Below are 26399 nucleotides of genomic sequence, written 5' to 3' on the forward strand. Positions count from 1 at the left end.
CTCTCCCTCTGAGTCCAAAAGTCCGTTATACATCTGTGTCTCTTCCTGTCTTGCATACAGGGTCGTCATTGCCATCTTCCTAAATTCCATATATGTGTTAGTATACTGTATTGGTGTTTTCTGGCTGACTTCACTCTGTATAATCGCTCCAGTTTCATCCATCTCATCAGAACTGATTCAAATGAATTCTTTTAACGGCTGAGTAATACTCCATTGTATATGTACCACAGCTTTATCCATTCATCTGCTGATGGACATCTAGGTTGTTTCCATGTCCTGGCTATTATAAACAGTGCGATGAACATTGGGGTACATGTCTTTCAATTCTGGTTTCCTCGGTGTATGCCCAGAAGTGGGATTGCTGGGTCATAAGGTAGTTCTATTTGCAATTTTAAGGAATCTCCACCGTTCTCCATAGTGGCTGTACTAGTTTGCATTCCACCAACAGTGTAGGAGGTTCCTTTCCACACCCTCCAGCATTTATTGCTTGCAGATTTTGGATCGCAGCCATTCTGACTGGTGTGGTACCTCATTGTGGTTTGATTTGCATTTCTCTAATGAGTGATGTTGAGCATCTTTCATGTGTTTGTTAGCCATCCGTATGTCTTCTTTGGAAATGTCTATTTAGTTCTGGCCCATTTTTTGATTGGGTCGTTTATTTTCTGGAATTGAGCTGCATAAGTTGCTTGTATATTTTTGAGATTAGTTGTTTGTCAGTTGCTTCATTTGCTATTTCTCCCATTCAGAAGGCTGTCTTTCACCTTGCTTATATTTTCCTTTGTTGTGCAGAAGCTTTTTAATTTTAATTAGATCCCATTTGTTTATTTTTGCTTTTATTTCCAGCATTCTGAGGTGGATCATAGAGGATCCTGCTGTGATTTATGTCTGAGAGTGTTTGCCTATGTTCTCCTCTAGGAGTTTTATAGTTTCTGGTCTTACATTTAGATCTTTAATCCATTTTGAGTTTATTTTTGTGCGGTGTTAGAAAGTGATCTAGTTTCATTCTTTTACAAGTGGTTGACCAGTTTTCCCAGCACCACTTGTTAAAGAGATTGTCTTTACTCCATTGTATATTCTGCCTCCTTTGTCAAAGATAAGGTGTCCATATGCGTGGATTTATCTCTGGGCTTTCTATTTTGTTCCATTGATCTATGTCTGTCTTTGTGCCAGTACCATACTGTCTTGATGACTGTGGCTTTGTAGTAGAGCCTGAAGTCAGGCAAGTTGATTCCTCAGTTCCATTCTTCTTTCTCAAGATTGCTTTGGCTATTCGAGGTTTTGTATTTCCATACAAATCTTGAAATTATTTGTTCTAGTTCTGTGAAAATGTGGCTGGTAGCTTGATAGGGATTGCATTGAATTTGTAAATTGCTTTGGGTAGTATACTCATTTCACTATATTGATTCTTCCGATCCATGAACATGGTATATTTCTCCATTAGTGTCCTCTTTGATTTCTTTCATCAGTGTTTTATAGTTTCTATATACAGGTCTTTAGTTTCTTTAGGTAGATATATTCTAAGTATTTTATTCTTTTCGTTGCAATGGTGAATGGAATTGTTTCCTTAATTTCTTTTCTACTTTCTCATTATTCGTGTATAGGAATGCAAGGGATTTCTGTGTTGATTTTATATCCTGCAACTTTACTATATTCATTGATGAGCTCTAGTAATTTCTGGTGGAGTCTTTAGGGTTTTCCATGAGGATCATGTCATCTGCAAACAGTGAGAGTTTACTTCTTCTTTTCCAATTTGGATTCCTTTTATTTTTTCTGCTCTGATTGCTGGCCAAAACTTCCAGAACTATGTTGAATAGTAGCGGTGAAAGTGGACACCCTTGTCTTGTTCCTGACTTTAGGAAATGCTCAATTTTCACCATTGAGGATAATGTTTGCTGTGGGTTTGTCATAGATAGCTTTATTATGTTGAGGTATGTTCCTTCTATTCCTGCTTTCTGAGTTTTATCATAAATGGATGTTGAATTTTGTCAAAGGCCTTCTCTGCATCTATTGAGATAATCATATGGTTTTATTTTCAATTTGTTAATGTGGTGAATTACATTGATTGATTTGCGGATATTGAAGAATCCTTGCATCCCTGGGATAAAGCCCACTTGGTCATGGTGTATGATCTTTTAATGTGTTGGATTCTGATTGCTAGAATTTTGTTGAGAATTTTGCATCTATGTTCATCAGAGATATTGGCCTGTAGTTTTCCTTTTGTGACATCTTTGTCAGGTTTTGGTATTAGGGTGATGGTGGCCTCATAGAATGAGTTTGGAAGTTTACCTTCCTCTGCAATTTCTGGAAGAGTTTGAGGATAGGTGTTAGCTCTTCTCGAAATTTTGGTAGAATTCAGCTGTGAAGCCATCTGGACCTGGGCTTTTGTTTGCTGGAAGATTTCTGATTACCTATCAATTTCCGTGCTTGTGATGGGTCTGTTAAGATTTTCTATTTCTTCCTGGTTCAGTTTTGGAAATTGTATTTTCTAAGAATTTGTCCATTTCTTCCACGTTGTCCATTTTATTGGCATACAACTGCTGATAGTAGTCTCTTATGATCCTTTGTATTTCTGTGTTGTCTGTTGTGATCTCTCCATTTCATTTCTAATTTTATTGATTTGATTTTCTCTTGCTTCTTGATGAGTCTGGCTAATGGTTTGTCAATTTTATTTATCCTTTCAAAGAACCAGCTTTTGGCTTTGTTGATTTTGCTATGGTCTCTTTTGTTTCTTTGCATTTATTTCTGCCCTAATTTTTAAGATTTTCCTTCTACTAACTCTGGGGTTCTCCAACTCTTCCTTTCTAGTTGCTTTAGTTGTAGAGTTAGGTTATTTATTGACTTTTCTTGTTTCTTGAGGTATGCCTGTATTGCTATGAACTTTCCTCTTAGCACTGCTTTATAGTGTCCCACAGGTTTGGGGTTGTTGTGTTTTCATTTCATTAGTTTCTATGCATATTTTGATTTCTTTTTGATTTCTTCTGTGATTTGTTGGTTATTCAGAAGTGTGTTGTTCAACCTCCATATGTTGGAATTTTAATAGTTTTCTCCTATAATTGAGATCTAATCTTAATGCATTATGGTCAGAAAGATGCTTGGAATGATTTCGATTTTCTTGAATTTATCAAGTTTAGATTTATGGCCCAGGATGTGATCTATCCTGGAGAAGGTTCCATGAGCACTTGAAAAAGGTGAAATTCATTGTTTTGGGGTAAATGTCCTATAGATATCAATTAGGTCTAACTGATCTAATGTATCATTTAAAGTTTGCGTTTCTTTGTTAATTTTCTGTTTAGTTGATCTGTCCATAGGTGTGAGTGGGGTATTAAAGTCTCCACTATTGTGTTATTGATTTCCCTTTCATACTTGTTAGCATTTGTCTTACATATTGTGGTGCTCCTATATTGGGTGCATATATTTATAATTGTTATATCTTCTTGGATTGTTCCTTTGATCATTATGTAGTGGCCTTCTTTGTCTCTTTTCACAGCCTTTGTTTTAAAGTCTATTTTATCGGATATGGTATTGCCACTCCTGCTTTCTTTTGGTCTCTATTCGCGTGGTATATCTTTTCCAGCCCTTCACTTTCAGTCTGTATGTGTCCCTTGTTTTGAGGTGGGTCTCTTGTAAGCAGCATATAGAGGGTCTTGTTTTGTATCCATTCAGTCTTTGTCTTTTGGTTGGGGCGTTCAACCCATTTACGTTTAAGGTAATTATTGATAAGTATGATCCCGTTGTCATTTACTTTATTGTTTTGGGTTCGGGTTTATACACCCTTTCGTGTTTCCTGTCTAGAGGATATCCTTTAGAATTTGTTGGAGAGCTGGTTTGGTGGTGCTGAATTCTCAGCTTTGCTTGTCTGTAAAGCTTTGATTTCTCCTTCGTATTTGAATGAGATCCTTGCTGGGTACAGTAATCTGGGCTGTAGGTTATTGTCTTTCATCACTTTAAGTATGTCTTGCCATTCCCTCCTGGCCTGAAGAGTTTCTATTGACAGATCAGCTGTTATCCTTATGGGAATCCCTTGTGTGTTATTTGTTGTTTTCCCTTGCTGCTTTTAATATTTGTTCTTTGTGTTTGATCTTTGTTAATTTGATTATGTGTCTTGGGGTGTTTCGCCTTGGGTTTATCCTATTTGGGACTCTCTGGGTTTCTTGGACTTGGGTGATTATTTCCTTCCCATTTTAGGAAGTTTTCAACTATCTCCTCAAGGATTTTCTCATGGTCTTTCTTTGTGTCTTCTTCTGGGACTCCTATAATTCGAATGTTGGAGCGTTTCATATTGTCCTGGAGGTCTCTGAGATTGTCTCGTTTCTTTTAATTCGTTTTCTTGTTTCCTCTCTGATTCATTTATTTCTACCATTCTATCTTCTATTTCACTAATCCTATCTTCTGCCTCCGTTATTCTACTATTTGTTGCCTCCAGAGTTTCTGATCTCATTTATTGTATTCATTATATTTTGACTCTTTTTATTTCTTCTAGGTCCTTGTTAAACCTTTCTTGCATCTTCTCAATCCTTGTCTCTAGGCTATTTATCTGTGTTTCCATTTTGATTTCAAGATTTTGGATCATTTTCACTATCAATATTCGAATTCCTTCTCCGGTAGATTCCTACTTCTTCCTCTTTTGTTTGGTTTGGTGGGCAACTTTCCTGTTCCTTTACCTGCTGAGTATTCTGTCTCTTCATCTTGGTTATATTGCTGTGTTTGGGGTGGCCTTTTATATTCTGATAATTTGTGAGTTCTCTTTATTATGGAGCTTCCTCACTTTGGGTGGGGTTCTATCAGTGGCTTGTCAAGGTTTCCTGGTTAGGAGGCTTGTGTTGGAGTTTTGGTGGGTGAAGCTGGGTTTCTTCTCTGAGTGCAGTGGAGTGACCCGTAATGGGTTATGAGACATCAAAGGTTTGGGATAATTTTGAGCTGCCTGTATATTGAGGCTCAGGGAGTGTTCCTGTGTTGCTGGAGAATTTGGGTGGTATGTCTTGATTTGGAACTTGTTGGCCCTTGGGTGGAGCTTGGTTTCAGTGTAGGTATGAAGGCATTTGATGAGCTCCTATTGCTTAATGTTCCTGAATTCAAGAGTTCTCTAATGTTTTCAGGCTTTGGGTTTAAGCTTCCTGCTTCTGGTTTTCAGTTTTATTTTACAGTAGCCTCTAGACTTCTCCATCTATACAGCACCGATGATAAAACATCTAGGTTAAAGATGAAAGTTTCTCCACATTGAAGGACACTCAGAGAGGTTCACTGAGTTACAAGGAGAAGAGAAGATGGAGGGGTAGTTAGAGGTAACTGGAATGAGATGCGGTGAGATCAAGAGGAGAGAGCAAGCTAGCCAGTAGTCACTTCCTTATGTGCGCTCTATAGTCTGGACCGCTCAGAGGTATTTACAGAGTTATACGGGAAGAGGAGAGGAGGAAGTAGACAGAGGTGACCAGGAGGATAAGAGAGGAATGAGTGAGAGACAAATCCTGCCAGTAACCAGTTCCTTAGGTGTTCTCTACCGTCTGGAACACACAGAGATTCACAGAGTTGGATAGAGAAGAGATGGGGAGAAAGAGACAGAGGCCACCTGGTGGAGAAAAAGGAGAGTCCAGAGGAGAGAGTGGTCAAGCCAGTAATCTCGCTCAGGTAAACTTGGGTAGTGAAGTTTGGGTTTTAAATGTACAAAATTGACAACAAAACCTAAGAGCAAAGATTAAAAATCTGGAGTAGAGGTTGGATTTTCAAAGATACAATATTAAAGAAAAGCAGAAGGAAAAGGAAGAAAGAAAAAAAGAATTATTAAAAACAAACAAAAAAAAACACCAACAACCATCCAAAGAGTATATATGGTGTTTGCCTTAAAAAAAAAAAGTCTTTTTTTTAAAAATAGTAATACTAGGTTATAGAAATAAAAATTAGAGGAGAAATAGAAGACTTAACAATTAAAAAGCTCGGAAAAAAGGAAAAAAAAGCAAAAACAAAAAAAGAATGATTTTAAAAATATTAAAAATTAAAAATATATCTGGCTCTTCTCTGATGTTATGGGCCGTGTGGGCTCACTTCAAGGTGGTTCCCTCTGTTTAACTTCTTCTGTTTGCTGGTTTTAGGCTCACTAGTTCAGTCGCGCTGTGGGGAGGGGGATGCTGCAAACAAATAGCACTGTCGTGTGTACACAGTATCTCTGCCCGCTTGACCTGTCCTTTCTCGCGGCGCACAAACCGCTCCGGCTCTACGATGCTCAGCCAGGAACCGTCTGGGGCCGGCCCTAGGCTGCGTGCACTTCCCGGTCCAAGCCGCTCAGGTTCGGCCCTCAGGCAGCCCTCAGAGGCACAAATGCGGCTGGGACTGCGCTTTGTGCCCTTCCCAGGTCCGAGTAGCTCAGGAGTTTGGCGAGCGCGATCGCCGCGGCTTGTCACCTTTTCCGCCGCTGCCGCTCAGCTCTCTGGGTGGACCACTGGCGCACCCCGTGAGGCAGACTGTGACTGTCCAGCACCCCAGAAGTCTTAGCAAAGGAGCCTGCTTGCAGTTAGGTAAGTAAAGTCTCTCCGGGTCTGCAATTGCCTTTCCAGTCCTTTCGGCTCTGGCTGCCTGTCCCCGGCGGGAATGGTCTGCAGCCGGCTTTTTCCGCTCCGTCCTTTGTTCTGTGCTCAGTCCTGGCGGTGTCTTATGTTCGAGCTTTTTGCGTGGTAGCTATCCCACAGTCTGGTTTGCTAGCCCAAGTTAGATCGTTCTGGTTGCGGGTGGGGCGTTCCTGCCCGATTCTTGCAAAGCTCTGCAGCCCGCGCCTCCCGCGCGTCCTGCCCCCACTTCCCAATGGCGGATGCAGGCGTCTGTGCTGCTTTTCCGCTGGGGGAGTTACTGGTGGGCTTGTAATCTGTTGGTTTTAATTATTTATCTATTTTTCCTTCCTATTATGTTGCCTCTGTGTTTCCAAGGCTCGCCACAGACTCGGCAGGAGAGTGTTTCCTGGTGTTTGAAACCTCTCTTCTTAAAATTCCCTTCCCGGACGGGCTTCCCTTCCCGGGACGGAGCTCCTCCCCACCTCCTTTGTCTCCTTTTTCATCTTTATATTTTTCCTACCTGTTTTTGAAGACAATGGTCTGCTTTTCTGGTTGCCTGATGTCCTCTGCCAGCCTACAGAAGTTGTTTCGTGGATTTTGCTCGGCGTTGAAATGTTCTTTTGAGGAATTTGTGAGGGAGAACGTGATCTTCCCGTCCTATTCCTCCTCCATCTTTCTCATTCCAACCCACAGTTTCTTGTTAAGAACTCTTCTAGCAGAGAAGAAGGAAAGGATAAATGGGATAGTGAAATGTTGTATTTTAACATTCCATGGGATGTGATAGATTATGATAAGAACTTGTTCTAAAATTAAGATAAGTATTCCACTGCTCCAAAACTAAAGAACATGAACATTATGTGATGTAGCTGAGGTTCGGCCGTCACTTTTTAAAGACTTTTCTTTAGTTTTTCAATTTTTATAGAGGCATAATTGATTTACTAAGTTGTGTTTGTTTCATATTACAGCAAAGTGAATCTTTTATACAAATACATATACCCACTCTTTTAAAGATGCTTTTCCCATATAAGCCATTACAGGGTATTTGTTGTTTAGTTGCTAAGTCATGTCTGACTCTTTGCAACCCCATGAACTGTAGCCCTCCAGGCTCCTCTGTCCATGGGATTTTGCAGGCAAGAGTACTGGAGTGGGTTACCATTTTCTTCTCCAGAGGATCTTCCCAACTCAGGGATTGAAACCACATCTCCTGCATTGGCAGGTGGATTCTTTACATCTGAGCCACCGGGGAAGCCCCTTAAAGAGCATTAGTGCCTTTTAAAATGAGCCATGTCAGTGAGTGAAAACACAGATCAATTGATGAACATTTACTTCTTTGAAGACTGTTCATTGGATCACTGATTGTCTAAATTAGCAGTTTCAGAATCTAAAGGTGAATTTTTTCTCTGGAAAACTCACAAATTATTTCCTTTCACAGGTGATACAATCTGGCAATTATATTGGCTTTTAAATTTAGTTAGACAAGACTAGCGTATATGAGGAGAAGGCAATGGCACCCCACTCGAGTACTCTTGCCTGGAAAATCCCATGGGCAGAGGAGCCTGGTAGGCTGCAGTCCATGGGGTCACGAAGAGTCGGGCACGACTTAGGAACTTCACTTTCACTTTTCACTTTCATGCATTGGAGAAGGAAATGGCAACTCACTCCAGTGTTCTTGCCTGGAGAATCCTAGGGACGGCAGAGCCTGGTGGGCTGCCATCTATGGGGTTGCACAGAGTTGGACTCAACTGAAGTGACTTAGCAGCATACACATAGTGAATTCGGAAGAAAACACAATTTTGAGGGCAGGCTGAGTGTGGCATTGACTCCTAAGATTTCTCAGTCTAAACCCAGAAATTACTTTTCCAGATACCTGAAATTGCATGTATAATCATATTATCTAAGACCTATTTCAAAATTCCTGCTGGGTCATTTCTCAATGGCACCTGCTTATTCACCATAAAGCTACCATGCAGAGTACCTGGTCCCAGCTAAAAAGTTCTTAGAAAAAGAATAGTATTCATGTTCTCCTGTTAGGCATTTAGCACTTAATACAAGTGAGTCTTTGGGATAGTCCAACAGTTAGAACTGGACATGGAACAACAGACTGGTTCCAAATAGGAAAAGGAGTATGTCAAGGTTGTATACTGTCACCCTGCTTATTTAACTTCTATGCCAAGTACATCATGAGAAACGCTGGGCTGGAAGAAGCACAAGCTGGAATCAAGATTGCCGGGAGAAATATCAATAACCTCAGATATGCAGATGACACCACCCTTATGGCAGAAAGTGAAGAGGCACTCAAAAGCCTCTTGATGAAAGTGAAAGAGGAGAGTGAAAAAGTTGGCTGAAAGCTCAACATTCAGAAAATGAAGATCATGGCATCTGGTCCCATCACTTCATGGGAAATAGATGGGGAAACAGTGGAAACAGACCTTATTTTCTTGGGCTCCAAAATCACTGGAGATGGTGACTGCAGCCATGAAATTAAAAGACGCTTACTCCTTGGAAGAAAAGTTATGACCAACCTAGATAGCATATTGAAAAGCAGAGACATTACTTTGCCGACTAAGGTCCATCTAGTCAAGGCTATGGTTTTTCCAGTGGTCATGTATGGATGTGAGAGTTGGACTGTGAAGAAAGCTGAGCGCTGAAGAATTGATGCTTTTGAACTGTGATGTTGGAGAAGTCTCTTGAGAGTCCCTTGGACTGCAAGGAGATGCAACCAATCCATTCTGAAAGAGATCAGCCCTGGGATTTCTTTGGAGGGAATGATGCTAAAGCTGAAACTCCAGTACTTTGGCCACCTCATGTGAAGAGTTGACTCATTGGAAAAGACGCTGATGCTGGGAGGAATTGGGAGAAGGAGGAGAAGGGGACGACCGAGGATGAGATGGCTGGATGGCATCACCGAGTCGATGGACATGAGTCTGAGTGAACTCTGGGAGTTGGTGATGGACAGGGAGGCCTGGCATGCTGCAATTCATGGGGTCACAAAGAGTTGACATGACTGAGCGACTGAACTGAACTGAACTGATACTTTAAAAGGTAGAATCACCTTGAATTGTCATTTGGTTATGTCCCATGTATTATGGAATCATGAGATTGGCATTTACCAATTTACCCTGTAACTTCAAGGAAAGTAATAAGAACACTAATTTGTGCTTATATGAAAATAGAATGTTTAAAAACTCAATAGCCCAAACTTTTATTTTTTAATGTTGTATTTATTCTTTTTTTTTCCTCTAGAAATGCTAGTCAAGTACTCACTGTGGAGCAAGAACCAGGGTAAACACCAGGTATATAATCATGCAGAAGCTTGACTGTACTCTCCCAGGGCTCACACTCTACCAGAGAATAAGTAATTGGTACTAGATAACTGCTTGGATGGAATCCAGGAGTTGGTGATGAACAGGGAGGCCTGGTGTGTTGCAGTTCATGGGGTTGCAAAGAGTCGGACATGACTGAGTAACTGAACTGGACTGACTGAACTGAACTGAACTACTTTGTCTGATATTGAATGAAATTTATCAATTTTTGTATCGTGAAAAGGAAATAGGAAGTAATATTTTTTTATAGAAGAAACACAATTATTTTATGTGAACTTCTTATATTACATGATGGTTGAAAACATGGTCAATGACTTTCAGACTTTCTTCCAAACCTGAATACTAACCATTTGCATTAGAGATACACTTAATACCCTACACTTGTTAAGTTCATTTTAAAATTTGCTTAGAAGTTAGAATAACCATTAGATGTGAATGTAGTTGTAGAGATTGGGTCTTGAAGAGCTGTGAGCATTGCCATATTCATTGTAGCACTATTCACAATAACCAAGATATGGGAACCACCTACATGTCCACTGAAGGATTAATGGATAAAGAATATGAGGTATATACACACAATGGAATATTATTCAGCCTTTAAAAAGAGAAATTTCTGCAATATAGGATGACATGGATGAACCTGTATGACATTACACCACAGTGACAGCACGACAAATGCTGCCTGATTCCATTATTCTGATATATTCCACTGTATCAAACTCACAGAGGCAAAGAATGGTGGTTTCCAAGGGCTGGGTAGAGAGGAAAATGAAGAACTGTATATTTAAACTGGGGATTTAAACTGTACATTTAAATGAGGAACTGTAATATAAATGTGTATATTTCAGTAACGCAACATGAATAAAGTTCTAGAGAGCAGATGCACAATATTGTACTTATAGGTAACCATACTGTATTGTATACTGAAAAATCTGTTAAGAGGACAGACTTCATGTTAAGTGTTCTTACCAGAAAAATGGGGGAGCTCTATGAAAGAAAAAAAAATTAAAAAAACTATTCTGTCAAATAAATAAATAGAATACCAAAAGGATAAAAAATCAAAACCTGAAAATGTATGTCCCTGTTTATTAACTGTGAGAACTCTGAATTTTCTTGCCTAATTAACAATAAGTCCCAAGAGAAAGTTGGTTAAAAATAGGAATATAGTTCCATCGTCTCTTATGTGAAGCATTATATAAATAATGCAAAATGCTATGCAGAGAAAGTGGACGGATAATGAAAGAAATGTATTTTGTTGCTTCAGATTTACACAGTTAAATAAAGAAATGATAAATACCTAAGCTGCTAGTTATAAGAAGCTTGTAACTTGAATATTATAGACCAGCGGAGCACACCCAAATATTAGCTGTGGTTGAGAAAAAGAGCACCTGCATCAGCTGCAGAGGGATTCCCAAAGCCCACTCTCCCAGAAGATTTCAGTTGACACTCACGTGGCCCACTGCCCTCTGCCCCTGAAGAGAGAGGAAACAACAGTCACCTCGTTATTCTCTGTGTATTAAAGTAGTACACCATTCTGCCAAAATTCAAACTGTGTAAGCACTGAAGCGTTTCTAGGCTATGGTACATAAGGTTGACTTGTGCACTTTGAATGAAAAATCACTTGATCCAACTCTGTGAACCGCACATAGCTCTTTTCTCTTAACATTTGAAATAGAGCACCTAAATTTGGGTCTCCATAAATCATAGACTGGAAAGGACCCATAGAAGCCATTTTTTTTCTCCTCTTCTCTTCTCTTTGCTAGACGTTAAACTCAGGCTAGAAATCTGGTGTCAAAAGCAAATCCAGACTTCTACAGGGAGAGCCTTATTGATGAGAAAGACTACTGGGATTGGGAGAATTGCTGCGATTATAGGAATCTGCAAGTGTCTTAAAATCAATCTGAAAAGGGGGTTTCTTTTCAAAGATAATCCTTTGCTATGGGCAAGCGGAGGTCGGCAGAACTTTGGAGGGGATGCTGGACAAGCCAGGGGAAGTGACCGGTGGAGTCTGACAGGAAGGTGTCCCGCTGTGGTCAGCCAATTCCCGGGAGAAGCTGATAAGGAGGGGCAGGCAGTGGCGGAGGGTTTGGGCGTGGTCCACATTTTTTCATCCTTGTTCAGGGCTGTGGGCATGCAGGGTGTAGGGACCTACAGGAAAGAGAGGAGCCGGATTAAAGTTTGGTCAAGAAAAAGCAATAGGTAAGAAATGGACAGTTACAACATGATCCAGTGAGGTGCCAAGTTTTTCAACTGAAGTCTCAGCTCATTCCAGCACACCCTTCCTTCGTGCCATGTGGTGATGCTCTAGCAAGTATGACCTCTCTCTTTGCCCTTGGTTCTATTTTTCTCTATCTCCTCTGAAATATCATTTAAAATATTTCTTCAAGATCCCCGACAGATACCAAACTTCTTTTCCAGAATTCTCTACACACTTCTTCCCCACGTGTGCGTTTGCTCATCCTCTTCTTTATTCCTTCGCCCTCATTCATTCACTTATTTGCCCACCAAGAATTTCTGAGCTTCTGTGGGAAATTGTGGGGCTAAACTATGGACCCTGGCTCTTTTTTCTAAAAAATAAAATTATTTTTTATTGGAGGATAATTGCTTTACAATGTTTTGTTGGTTTTGCTGTACAACAATGGGAATCAGCCATAGCTATACATATATCCCCTCCCTCTTGTGCTTTCCTCGCACCCCCATCCCGCCCCGCTGGATCTTTACAGGGCTGACTCTTGCTCTTGAAAATCATATAACTTACTGGGAAAATGAGACAAATTAGTAGTTTTTAAAGAAATCTATTGTAGTTGATTTACAATGTGTTCATTTCTGCTGTACAGCAAAGTGACTCAGTTATACAAATATATGTATTACTTTTCATATTCTTTTCCATTATGGTTTATTGCAGGATATTGAATATAGTTCCCTGTGCTATACAACAGGACTTTGTCGTTTATCCAATCTATATATAATAGTCTGCATCTACTAATTTCAAACTTCCAATCCATCCCTTCCCCACCTCCTCTCCCCCTTGGCAACCACAAGTCTGTTCTTTATGACCGTGTATCTGTCTCTGTTTCATAGATAACATGTCACATTTTCGACTGTGATGTGTGCATGTGTGCTAAGTTGCTTCAGTCATATTCCACTCTGTGAGACCCTAGGGACTGTAGCCTGCCAGGTTCCTCTGTCCATGGGATTTTCCAGGCAAGAATACTGGAGTGGGTTGCCATTTCCTTCTCCGAGGGATTTTTCCCACCCCCTCAGGGATTGAACCCGTGTCTCTTAAGTTTTCTGCACTGGCAGGCAGGTTCTTTACCACTAGTGCCACCTGCAAAGCCCCATATAAGTGATACCATGTAGTAATAAATCTGTAGTTTTAATAGTTTGTGATAAAGATTGTAAAAGTTCTGACCCTAACTCAGATGGAACCTAACCCTAACCAAATGGTTATCACCAGGGTTGTTTTTGCCTCCAGGGGAAAGATGGCCATATTTGAAGACATTTTTTGTTGTCATGACTGGAGGAGGGAGTTGCTAGTGGGATTTAGTGGGCTGGAGACTGGAGAATCTGCTGAACATCCTACAATGTACAGGACAGGATCCCTTCCCCCACCTCCCCCCGCCCCATGACAAAGAATTATCCCCTCTCAAAATGTCAATAGTGTGAGGATGAGAAACCCTGAACCAAGCCCTTGCCCAACTAATGGAGTGCTTGGAAGCACATGCGGCCACAGGACACATCCTTAGGAGAGTTCTATTTTATAATATACATTATATAGATGTCTTTCCAGTGTGTTCCCACAATGTGCTGGGAGCCAAGTAGTCAATTGTCAAATTTCTTACTACTCTCAGCTTGCTTTCTTCAAGTGTTAGTCATTCGGTCATGACTTGGGAACTCCATGGACTGTAGCCCACCAGGCTCCACCTTCCGTGGGATTCTCTAGGCAAGAATACTGGAGTTGGTTGTCATTCCCTTCTCCAGGGAGTCTTCCTGACCCAGGGATCAAACCTGGGTCTCCTGCATTGTAGGTGATTCTTACCATCTGAGACACCAGGGAAGGCTTTCTTTCTTAAAGGTGTGGTTTACTTTACATGCATCTTTAAGTCAGCAACCCAATCCTACTTCACTGCATTTTGCCGAAAAATTTGACACTAAGTAAGGTCTGGGAGGGATTGGGGGCAGGAGGAGAAGGGACGGCAGAGGATGAGATGGCTGGATGGCATCACCAACTCAATGGATGTGAGTTTGAGTGAACTCTGGGCGTTGGTGATGGACAGGGAGGCCTGGTGTGCTGCAATTCATTGGGTCACAAAGAGTTGGACACGACTGAATGACTGAAATGAACTGAACTGAACTGAAGTAAGGTCTTCCCTATTACCAAGAGACTATAAAGACTGTGTTTAAGGGGCTTGTAAATAATACATTTTACGAGAATTTTATCTTTTGTACACATGGCCTAAGTAAGGGTACATTACCTGGAGAGAAGACAATTTTTTTCCCTGCTTCTCCCCAGCACCAAGTACTTACAGAGGAAATATGTGGAGGAGAACCAACCAGAACAGTTTTCTAGGAGTCAAAATAGAATTTCCAGAAAGGGAAATGAGAAGAATATGAGCTCAACAATGGACCCTGAAATGCTCAATAAATAAGTGGGTGTGGAACACCCCAACTTCAAAAACAAGTATCTTCAAAGTCTTATTTGATATGAAGGCTTTGTTTCTTCAGGAAGGTCCGTGTGCATTGTTGGGCTAATTTCAAAGCTGGCTTTGGGTTCTGCCCAGACTGTAGGATATTAACTCCTGCATCAGCCCACCTTCCCTCTCTCTCTGCACACTACTCTTTCTGGAAAAGTGTTTCAAATTTCACAATATGTTCTAGGAACAAGGAAGGGTGTCTGGATACACATCTAAAACCACCAAAGACCGTAGCTTCTCAGCTGGGAGGGAAGTTTTGCTAAAACAAAAAGCTCAGGAGGGGTGGAAGGTAATACCCACTCCAGTAACAGAAGCTGGAGGCCCTCCACCCACTAGAGACCTTCCCGAGGCTTCTCCAGGCCGCTTGTTCTCCCTGGCTTCTTTCTACTGGACAAGACGCAATGTCAGAAATCTGTCTGTAGTAAATAGGATGAAACAGGCATATATCAGACAACTCAAGGAAAAGCTGTAAACACTCAGATTCACCATGTCCTCTTGAAGGGCCTGAGCCTTTCTAGAATGCTGTTTGTCCTCTGCTGCCATTTTCACCAAAAATCAAGGATTACTGTTTATTTGCTAAGGGCAACTGTGTCCTTGTTCTTACTAATGACAGTTGAGTCAAAGTATTATATGAATGAAAGGCCGGTGAGACAAGTATATGGGATAACACAATGACTTGATTGTGGAGAGGAGACTGGATGGAAGTTTATTAGAATCCAGGCTGGATTCACTTTTATTCTTGCATATATCAGGATATGGTAGGGAAGGGGATAGCTGGGTGTGGAAAATAGTCTTAACAGAGGGCATAAACTTCGGCAAATCCCTAAATGTATAGTGAGGGAAAGATACAATGATTTCAGTTGTCTCAACTGGGAATCTTTGAAATGATAGGATAGATCCTAGAGCAGTAACTTCCAAACTTCTTGGACTATATTCTGAGAAAGAAATATATTTTACATGTTAGTTCATGTGCATTTGTAAACTGAATTGTCACAATACAGAATTCATCCTTACAAGTTGGTATGCTCTAGTCTATTCTATTCTGGTTAGAGATCCCCTAACTTGATTTTAAGATCTGTCTGTTGTAAAGTGCCAGATAGTATGTATTTCAAGCTTGTGGGCCACATGTCTTTCTTTGTTTTTACTTGGCTATTAGATGCGATCTATTTATTTTCACAACCCTTGCATATATTCTTTTTTCTCCCTTACAATGTTTTATTATTTTAATTAATTAATCTGTGTCAGGTCTTACTTGTGGCATGCCGGATCTGTCCTTGTAGGCTCTTTGTTTGCAGTGCTCAGGCTTCCGTAGCTGTGGCACACAGGCTCAGTAGTTATAGGATCTCAGTTCCCTGACCAGGAATCGAACTCCCGTCCCTTGAATTGAAGAATTCTCAACCACTGGACTACTAGGGAAGTCCCTCCCCCCCTTACAATGTTTTAAAGGTGTGAAAACTATTAGCTATGGTAGCCCATTGGCCATCATTTGCCACCTCATATTAATGGTTTGCAAATCACAGATTAAAGATTAGAGCTACTAAAAGGTTAAAGACAGGAAAGAGTTTTGACAGTCTGTCCTTGAACTATTTAACTTTCCGTGGTCAAATGGTGTTTGACCAGTGGGACACCAATTTGCAGCCCCTGTTTTTAGAGATGAGTGATACTCATACATAGCTTCAACAAAACATTTTGTTATATTCCTTGTCTCTTTTACATTTTGTGACAAAACTCTTTTATTTTTCAAAGTAGCTGGTATTCAGTGTTGAAATCACTACAAGATTATCCAAGAATACAATTTGAAAGAAGACATTTCTTGCACATTGATTGTTGTTCAGTCACTCAATCATGTCCAACTCTTCACCACCCCACGGACTGCAGCATGCCAGGCTGCCCTGTCCTTTACCATCTCTTGGAGTTTGTTCAAACTCATGTTCATTGAGTTGGTGATGCCAACCAACCATCTCATTCTCTGTTGTCCCCTTCTCCTCCTGCCTTCAATCTTTCCAGCATCAGTGTCTTTTCGAATGAATCAGTTCTTCACATCAGGTGGCCAAAGTATTGGAGCTTGAGCTTCAGCATCAGTCTTTCCAATGAATATTCAGGATTGATTTCCTTTAGGGTTGAATGGTTTGATCTTGCTGTCCAAGGGACTCTTAATAGTCTTCTCCAGCACCACTGTTCGAAGGCATCAATTCTTCGGCGCTCAGCCTTTTTTATTGTCCAGCTCTCACATCCATAAATGACTACTGGAAAAACCATAGCTTTGACTATATGGACCTCCCAGAGTTCCATAATATATAATGGAGCGTAGACGCTTTTGCAAACTGTGGGGGGTAAGTATAGTTTATCTTTGGGGGTATGTATAGGATAATTATATAGGATAACTATACATAGCCACAAAGATAAACTATGCTTACCCCCATAGCTTGTAAGGGCTTCTATTGTTCTATATTGTATCATGGAACTCTGAGATGGTGCCTTGTAGTCTCACAGGATTTGAACATAGTTCAAAACCTGGTTAAAACCTGCTATGGAGAAAGCGTACCGGACTGGGACCAGTAAAAATGATGAGTAAAGGAGTAACACTCATTCAAGTCTCAGAACTACTGTGGACACACTCAGAGCTACATTTTATGGCTTTGGGTCGGTTACCTGGCCACCATCGGGGTTCCTTAAATCAGTGAATACTTCTTTCCCACAGCTTTGTGATCTTTTGATGTTCCTCTGGGACAGCATCCTTTCCTGTGTCGACTAAATGATATAGTCACAGCCTGAAAGTAGTTATTCTATTTGGTGAGAGTGTTTAGGACTCCGGGCCTGGGAGATAGCATCTCAGTAGCTCTGAGGAAACTGCTCCAAGGAGGCAGGAGGGAAATCAGGCTGTACACAAGTTTGCAACAAACGGATTGGGCAGTCTGAACATCAAAGATCAGGTATCAAGTTAAGGAATTTAGCATTGTATGTATGGGAAGATGCAAGCCGCTGGCTCACTGTTTCCATTCCTTTCATAGGCACCTCAGCTCTCTGGGGCCAATCTGTTTCCTTGTTCACCTTGCTTCTTGCATTCCCCTAGCTCCTCAGCTGCTCCTCAGCAAGGTGGCAGCATGCACTGGATCTCAGTTTTGGGAGCCCTCATTCACATTTGGAGGCCAGAAATCACTGATGGCTGTGACATTTCTTGTTTATTGATACGACAGGAAGTATTTTCATTTCACACCTGGTGGCTATGGAGGAGCATCTTTGCTGGGTTTTGCTTGAAAAAACATGCTCTTCTTAGGCATGGGTAGGAAAAGTGAGAAGAGGACGGCCACGGAGACAGAGGCCAAGGATATGACGTTGAGGTAATGGTAGGACAGGCCGGCCAGGGATACCAAGAGCTGGGCCAGCGTGGAGGCCGCCGTGTAGGCCACCAGCATGACATCCTGCAGTAGCCGCTCACCTTCTGGTAGTGCTCCGGGCTGACCACGCAGTAAATGTAGGCATAGCAGGCCACCTCGGTGGCGGTGATCATCCCATAGAAGAATTCCAGCACCTGCATGGTCCTGACTCCTTGGCCAAACAAGAGCAGCAGCCAGCAAATGTTGCAGCTAATTCCCTGGAGGATGACTGGCTTGTAATAGACATAATAAGCGAGGAAAAACACCAGGAGCGGCAATGCCAGACAAAAGTGTGTTCAAAGCGAAAGACTCCCCTACTTGACAAAAAAAAAATTCAAAGTGAAAGATGTCTTGTGATCTACAAGATTAAATGGACAGGATGTGAGGACAAAGTTCCAGGAAGAGAAATGCATCGTGACATTAGCATATGGCATGTATCAATCTGAGGACACATCGGTTGGCCTCTGACCAAGGGGTCCACTTTGATACTTTACATGCTTTTCTGATAGTAGAATGAAAAACAAAGAAGAACTGAAATTTGAGGAAACAAACTGCAAAGATAATAGACGTTTATGACATGTGGATTCGTTCCTCCAAGTGTAAGGAAAGAGCAGCTATTGCTCGTCGTCGTTAAGTGCTTCTTACATTTTAACATGTGATTTGATCTGCATAAGCTATGGAGGCTGGGAAAAGAGGTCACCATGCGTACATTCATTCGTCTCTCACACCGCGTGGTAGTTCCAGGGCAATTCATGCTCAGGTACTGCTGCCTGTGAGCACTTAGTCGTTTACTCTTCTTCAAAGTCAGAACCATGAGGGTAAAAGGATGTTTCAGTCCTGGAAGAACCTGAGCACCTTCACCTTTGATCTGCATCAGTGTAAATGCCCGGACCAAACCGAGATACCATCATAGTAATCAGGCAACTATAAAACAAATGATATTTCAAGGCTGAGAGTCAAATAAAGAAATTTACTGGTATGTCTTGCTCTTCCACATTCTTGGCCTTATTTCATTTGGCTGTACCGGAGGAGCCATGAGAGACTGCTCAGTCAGTCATTTGCTTAAGTCAGTTTGGGTCACAGTTTCCCAAGGAACACTGGCTGTATCAGCAAAATTACCCAAGCCCATCAGTTCAGTTCAGTTCAGTCGCTCAGTCTTGTCCGACTCTGCGATCCCATGAATCGCAGCACGCCAGGCCTCCCTGTCCACCACCACCATCTCCGGAGTTCACTCAGATTCACGTCCATCGAGTCCGTGATGTCATCCAGCCATCTCATCCTGGGTCATCCCCTTCTCCTCCTGCCCCCAATCCCTCCCAGCATCTTTTCCAATGAGTCAACTCTTCGCATGAGGTGGCCAAAGTACTGGAGTTTCAGCTTTAGCATCATTCCTTCCAAAGAAATCCCAGGGTTGATCTCCTTTAGAATGGACTGGTTGGATCTCCTTGCAGTCCAAGGGACTCTCAAGAGTCTTCTCCAACACCACAGCTCAAAGCATCAATTCTTCTGCACTCAGCCTTCTTCACAGTCCAACACTCACATCCATACATGTGAAAGGAAAAAACCATAGCCTTGACTAGACGGACCTTAGTTGGCAAAGTAATGTTTCTGCTTTTGAATATACTATCTAGGTTGGTCATAACTTTTCTTCCAAGGATCAGTAACATGTGATTATTTCAGTTTCCTTAAGAGGAAGGTATAGTGGACAGAATACGACATGAGGAGGTTGGCTTAAACCCGCTCGAATCCTAGTGTCTCTCAAACAACTGAAATAAACCCACTGATTTACTGAGCCCGAGAATGTCCTTTGTCTTGACAGAATCTGTGTCCTCACTTCTTGAGATCCCCAGTTCAGTTCCATTTAGTCACTCCATCATGTCTGACTCTTTGCAACCCCATGGACTGCAGCCACCAGGCCTCCCTGTCCATCACCTACTCCTGGAGTTTACTCAAACTCATGTCCCACCATCTCATCTTCTGTCATTCCCTTCTCCTCCCACCTTCAACATTTCCCAGCATCAGGGTCTTTTCCAATGAGTCAGTTCTTCTCATCAGGTGGCCAAAGTATTGGAGTTTCAGCTTCAGCATCAGTCCTTCCAATGAATATTCAGGACTGATTTCCTTCTCCAACACTGCAGTTCAAAAGCATCAATTCCTCAGCACTCAGCTTTCTTTCTTTATAGTCCAACTCTCACATCCATATCCGACTACTGGAAAACCCTAGCTTTGACTAGATGGACCTTTGTTCGCAAAGTAACGTCTCTGCTTTTTAATATGGCATTTAGGTTCCCCAGTAGACTTTTATCTAAGTGTTCTTTCTTTTTTTTAAGATATAGGTTATTATTTTTTTTGCTACACTGAGTCTTTGCTGTTGCATGGGCTTTCTCTAGTTGCCATGAGCAGGGGTTACTCTCTCAGAGTGGTGCGCGGGCTTCTCATCGCAGGAGTGTCTCCTCTTGCAGAGCACGGGCTCTGGGGAGAGAGGTCTCAGCAACTGCGGCTCCTGGGCTCTAGAGCACATGGGCTCAGTGGCTGCAGGGCGCAGGCTCTAGTTATTCTGAGGCACGTGAGATCTTCCTGTACCAGGGATTGAACCCACATCTCCCGCACTGGCAGGCTGATTCCTAGCTACTCTACCACTATCTAAGCATTCTTAGATAGCCTATCTAAGCATTCCTAAAGTTTGGTAGAAGGTATTCTTGCTCTTCCTGGCCTTTAGGGATAATTACCAACCCAGCAAAAGCTACATTTCAAATCTGCTTTTTATGACAATCTGGAATCTAAATCTAGCCCAGCAATAGCTCCCAGCTCCCCTAAATTTTCACTTACTGGCATTCAAGTTTGACTTGTGTTTAGGGTGAGGAAAAATGGTGGATTGGTGTGGGGGCAAAGTGTCCTTGGTGTGGGGCTGAGAGGAATGTGGATGGTGGCTGGTCAAGGCAAGGAAGAAAGGAGATAAAATTGTCATGCTCCGTCTGCTGAATAACCAGGCTGTAAATCAGATGTTAGTGACAGGGTTTTTTTTCTCTTCTTCCCTGAAGAAAGTGAACTAATACAATTCCTTATCTAATCTTTTATTGCCCAGTGGCTTAAAGCAGTGCTTCTCAAATTTTAGCAAATTTCAGATTAATCTGGAGGAGTGGCTAAAACAGACATTCGGGGTGGAGTGTAGGAGAGGTTCAAGAAGGAGGGGACATATGTGTACTTATGGCTAATCATATTGATGTATGGCAGAAACCAACACAGCATTGTAAAATAATTATTGTTCAGTTTTTAAAAGCAGACATTCAGATTTAGCAGATCTTGAGTGGGGCTTGAGAATTTATATTTCACGTTGAAGGTCAGGAATGGTGGCGGTAAGGAGATACCCCTCATCCAAGGTAAGGAGCAGCGGCTGTGCTTTGCTGGAATAGCCGTGAAGAGATACCCCCGCCCAAGGTAAGAGAAACCCAAGTAAGATGGTAGGTGTTGCAAGAGGGCATCAGGGGTCAGACACACTGAAACCATACTCACAGAAAACTAGTCAATCTAATCACACTAGGACCACAGCCTTGTCTAACTCCAATGAAACCAAGCTATGCCTGTGGGACAATCCAAGACGGTTGGGTCATGGTGGAGAGGTCTGACAGAGCCTGGTCCACTGGAGAAGGAATGGCAAGCCACTTCAGTATTCTTGCCTTGAGAACCCCATGAACAGTAGGAAAGGCAAAATGATAGGATACTGAAAGAGGAACTCCCCAGGTCATTAGGTGCCCAATATGTTGCAGATCAGTGGAGAAATAACTCCAGAAAGAATGAAGGGATGGAGCCAAAGCAAAAACAATACCCAGTTGTGGATGTGACTGGTGATAGAAGAAAGGTCCGATGCTGTAAAGAGCAATATTGCATAGGAACCTGGAATGTCAAGTCCATGAATCAAGGCAAATTGGAAGTGGTCAAACAAGAGATGGCAAGGGTGAATGTCGACATTCTAGGAATCAGAGAACTAAAATAGACTGGAATGGGTGAATTTAACTCAGATGACCATTATATCTACTACTGCAGGCAGGAATCCCTCAGAAGAAATGGAGTAGCCATCATGGTCAACAAAGAGTCCGAAATGCAGCACTTGGATGCAAATCTCAGAAATGACAGAATGATCTCTGTTCGTCTCCAAGGCAAACCGTTCAATATCAGTTATCCAAGTCTTTGCCCCAACCAGTAACGCTGAAGCTGAAGTTGAACGGTTTATGAAGACCTACAACTATGGTTTTCTGTGGTCATGTGGATGTGAGAGTTGGACTGTGAAGAAGGCTGAGTGCTGAAGAATTGATGCGTTTGAACTGTGGTGTTGGAGAGATAACGAGGGTCCCTTGGACTGCAAGGAGATCCGGCCAGTCCATTCTGAAGGAGATCAACCTGGGATTTCTTTGGAAGGAATGATGCTAAAGCTGAAGCTCCAGTACTTTGGATACCTCATGCGAAGATTTGACTCATTGGAAAAGACTCTGATGCTGGGAGAGATTGGGGGCAGGAGGAGAAGGGATGACCCGCGATGAGATGGCTGGATGGCATCACGGACTCGATGGACGTGAATCTGAGTGAACTCCAGGAGATGGTGGTGGACAGGGAGGCCTGGCGTGCTGCGATTCATGGGATCGCAAAGAGTCGGAGACATGACTGAGCGACTGAACTGAACTGAACAAGACCTTTTAGAACTAACACCCAAAAAAGATGTCGTTTTCATTATAAGGGACTGGAATGCAAAAGTAGGAGGTCAAGAAACACCTGGAGTAACAGGCAAATTTGGCCTTGGAATGCGGAATGAAGCAGGGCAAAGACTAATAGAGGTTTGCCAAGAAAATGCACTGGTCATAGCAAACACCCTCTTCCAACAACACTTGAGAAGACTCTACGTGGACATCACTAGATGGTCAACATTGAAATCAGATTGATTATATTCTATGCAGCCAAAGATGGAGAAGCTCTATACAGTCAACAAAAACAAGACCGGGAGCTGACTGTGGCTCAGATCATGAACTCCTTATTGCCAAATTCAGACTTAAATTGAAGAAAGTAAGGAAAGCGTTAGACCATTCAGGTATGACCTCAATCAAATCCCTTATGATTATACAGTGGAAGTGAGAAATAGATTTAAGGGCCTAAATCTGATAGATAGAGTGCCTGATGAACTATGGAATAAGGTTCATGACTTTGTACAGGAGACAGGGATAAAGACCATCCCCAAGGAAAAGAAATGCAAAAAAGCAAAATGGCTGTCTGGGAGGCCTTACAAATAGTTGTGAAAAGAAGAGAGGTAAAAAGCCAAGGAGAAAAGGAAAGATATAAGCATCTGAATGCAGAGTTCCAAAGAATAGCAAGATGAGATAAGAAAGCCTTCTTCAACGATCAATGCAAAGAAATAGAGGAAAACAACAGAATGAGAAAGACTAGAGCTCTTCAAGAAAATTAGAGATACCAAGGGAATATTTCATGCAAAGATTGTCTCGATAAAGGACAGAAATGGTCTGGACCTAACAGAAGCAGAAGATATTAAGAAGAGGTGGCAAGAATACATGGAAGAACTGCACAAAAAAGATCTTCATGACCCAGATAATCATAATGATGTGATCACTAATCTAGAGCCAGACATCTTGGAAAGTGAAGTCAAGTGGGCCTTAGAAAGCATCACTATGAACAAAGCTAGTGGAGGTGATGGAATTCCAGTTGAGCTATTTCAAATCCTGAAAGATGATGCTGAAAGTGCTGTACTCAATATGCCAGCACATTTGGAAAACTCAGCAGTGGCCACAGGACTAGAAAGGTCCATTTCATTCCAATTCCAAGGAAGGCAATGCCAAAGAATGCTCAAACTACCACACAATTGCACTCATCTCACATGCTAGTAAAGTAATGCTCAAAATTCTCCAAGCCAGGCTTCAGCAATACGTGAACCGTGAACTCCCTGATGTTCAAGCTGGTTTTAGAAAGGCAGAGGAACCAGAGATCAAATTGCCAACATCCGCTGGATCATGGAAAAAGCAAGAGAGTTCCAGAAAACATCTATATCTGCTTTCTTGACTATGCCAAAGCCTTTGACTGTGTGCGTCACAATAAACTGTGGAAAATTCTGAAAGAGATGGGAATACCAGACCACCTAACCTGCCTCTTGAGGAATCTGTATGCAGGTCAGGAAGCAACAGTTAGAAGTGGACATGGAACAACAGACTGGTTTCAAATAGGAAAGGAGTATGTCAAGGCTGTGTATTGTGTCCCTGCTTATTTAACTTATATGCAGAGTACATTATGAGAAATACTGGACTGGAAGAAACACAAGCTGGAATCAAGATTTCCGGGAGAAATATCAATAACCTCAGATATGCAGATGACACCACCCTTATGGCAGAAAGTGAAGAGGAACTAAAAGCCTCTTGATGAAAGTAAAAGAGGAGAGTGAAAAAGTTGGCTTAAAGCTCAACATTCAGAAAAAGAAGATCATGGCATCCGGTCCCATCACTTCATAGGAAATAGATGGAAACAGTGGAAACAGTGTCAGACTTTATTTTGGGGGCTTCAAAATCACTGGAGATGGTGACTGCAGCCATGAAATTAAAAGACGCTTACTCCTTGGAAATAAATTTATGACCAACCTAGATAGTATATTCAAAAGCAGAGACAGTACTTTGCCAACTAAGGTCCGTCTAGTCAAGGTTATGGTTTTCCTGTGGTCATGTATGGATGTGAGAGTTGGACTGTGAAGAAGGCTGAGTGCCAAAGAATTGATGCTTTTGAACTGTGGTGTTGGAGAAGACTCTGGAGAGTCCCTTGGACTGCAAGGAAATCCAACCTGTCCATTCTGAAGGAGATCAGCCCTGGGATTTCTTTGGAAGGAATGATGCTAAAGCTGAAACTCCAGTACTTTGGCCACCTCATGGGAAGAGTTGACTCATTGGAAAAGACTCTGATGCTGGGAGGGATTGGGGGCAGGAGGAGAAGGGGACGACCGAGGATGAGATGGCTGGATGGTATCACAGACTCGATGGATGTGAGTCTGAGTGAACTCCGGGAGATGGTGATGAACAGGGAGGCCTGGCATGCTGCAATTCAGGGGGTCGCACAGAGTCGGACACGACTGAGCGACTGAACTGAACAAGAACAGGGTTCTGGAGTCAAATAGGTCCAACTTCTTCTGCTACTTACATCCATGTGACCTTCAACAAGTTTCTGGACCTCTTTGTACAGATTGCTTGTGTGTAAAATGAGGTTGATAAATAACTACCTTATATGATGAATTACACACATCAGTAATCGTGTAATTGTTAGAACAAGGCCAGTTGCTAAGCACGAGCATGCAATCTAATACTGATGGCCTGAAGGTACTAGTAATGGATGCACAGTTCTGCTCCTTAACCTGGGGGCTCCTTGGGAGCAGAGATTCATCTTGTCACCCAGAGTCTAGCACAGGATCTGGCACATTGAAATGCTGTACAGCTATTGAACCAAATAAGGTTTTCTAACTGGCCAGAAAAATGAAAATTATAAAAGCAAGATGCTTTCCAAGTGTTCAGTTATTTAAAGATGTTCTCTGGAGTGGGAACTACACACCATTGGATTTTTCGAGAATGTGTAGGTTACTCTTGGAGCAGTTTGGGAATAAGGAAAGAGGATTTCCTGATGGGAAGAACATGCGCTTTGTCTGAGCAAATTCAAATCTCGATTGTGACCCTGTATAAGTTTCCTATTCTGTTGAGACCCCCATATTTTCTTCACCTGCCCAGTGGTAGTAATGTCCATCTACAAGTGTAGTTGTGTGGAAATTTCTTGGTATGATGCCTGTCATTGTTGCAGATGTATAACATGGGCTAGATTCCTGCCTCTAGCTAGAGTCCACACCAACTTCTGTGGGAATGAACAGGGAAAATACTAGACAGTGGTGGTGTTTGGCACCATTGAGCTGGTTTCTGTTGGACTATGACCTGCTTAACCTGCAGGGGAGGTTCTAGAAGCTGGGACAATTAGGTGTTAAGTGAATACGCTAGTGCTTTAGATTGTTTTACACAGATCAGTCCTGCTGGCAGTCAAGGAAACAGCCAAGGGAGCTTTCTACTCATCAGGAAATAACCCCCTAAAGAGTGACATATTAAGTAACTGTATACATTATAAAAATTCATAATTTCTCACTATCATACCCACTGAAGTTTCTGAAAGTGCTTTTGAGAGACTAGTAATGCTTGGGATACTACTAACAAAATGCAGAGTAGAATCAGTTTATAACAGAGGTCATATCGAGGAAATCTCAAATCATCTTTCTGAATCCATGCCTCAGGTGTTGGCAGGGATAAAATATCATTTCTAAGACCAGTGACTTCGGTTTCAAAGAGATCATGTCTTAGGTTTTATGCTGAAAATGACTTCTACAATTCCACCCCTAATGTTGGCAGCCAGTTTGTAAAGCAGAATATTGGACTTAAAATGAGTGGATTGGTT

At 41.9% G+C, this 26399-nt stretch overlaps 1 protein-coding gene across 1 annotated transcript; it reads right to left on the minus strand.

Moving 5' to 3' along the window:
- Positions 1 to 11969: 11969 nt before the first annotated feature.
- On the minus strand, positions 11970 to 18211 carry SLC19A3 (solute carrier family 19 member 3; the record flags this gene model as incomplete). Its single annotated transcript, XM_042242716.1, is given in 6 exon segments — positions 11970 to 12010; positions 16974 to 17106; positions 17109 to 17154; positions 17156 to 17298; positions 17772 to 17977; positions 17980 to 18211. Coding segments are annotated over 6 exon segments (801 nt in total), but the record flags the coding sequence as incomplete, so codon positions are not given.
- Positions 18212 to 26399: the final 8188 nt, after the last annotated feature.

Source organism: Ovis aries, chromosome 2 (genome assembly GCF_016772045.2).
Source record: "Ovis aries strain OAR_USU_Benz2616 breed Rambouillet chromosome 2, ARS-UI_Ramb_v3.0, whole genome shotgun sequence".
In the NCBI taxonomy this organism is placed as follows: domain Eukaryota; kingdom Metazoa; phylum Chordata; class Mammalia; order Artiodactyla; family Bovidae; genus Ovis; species Ovis aries.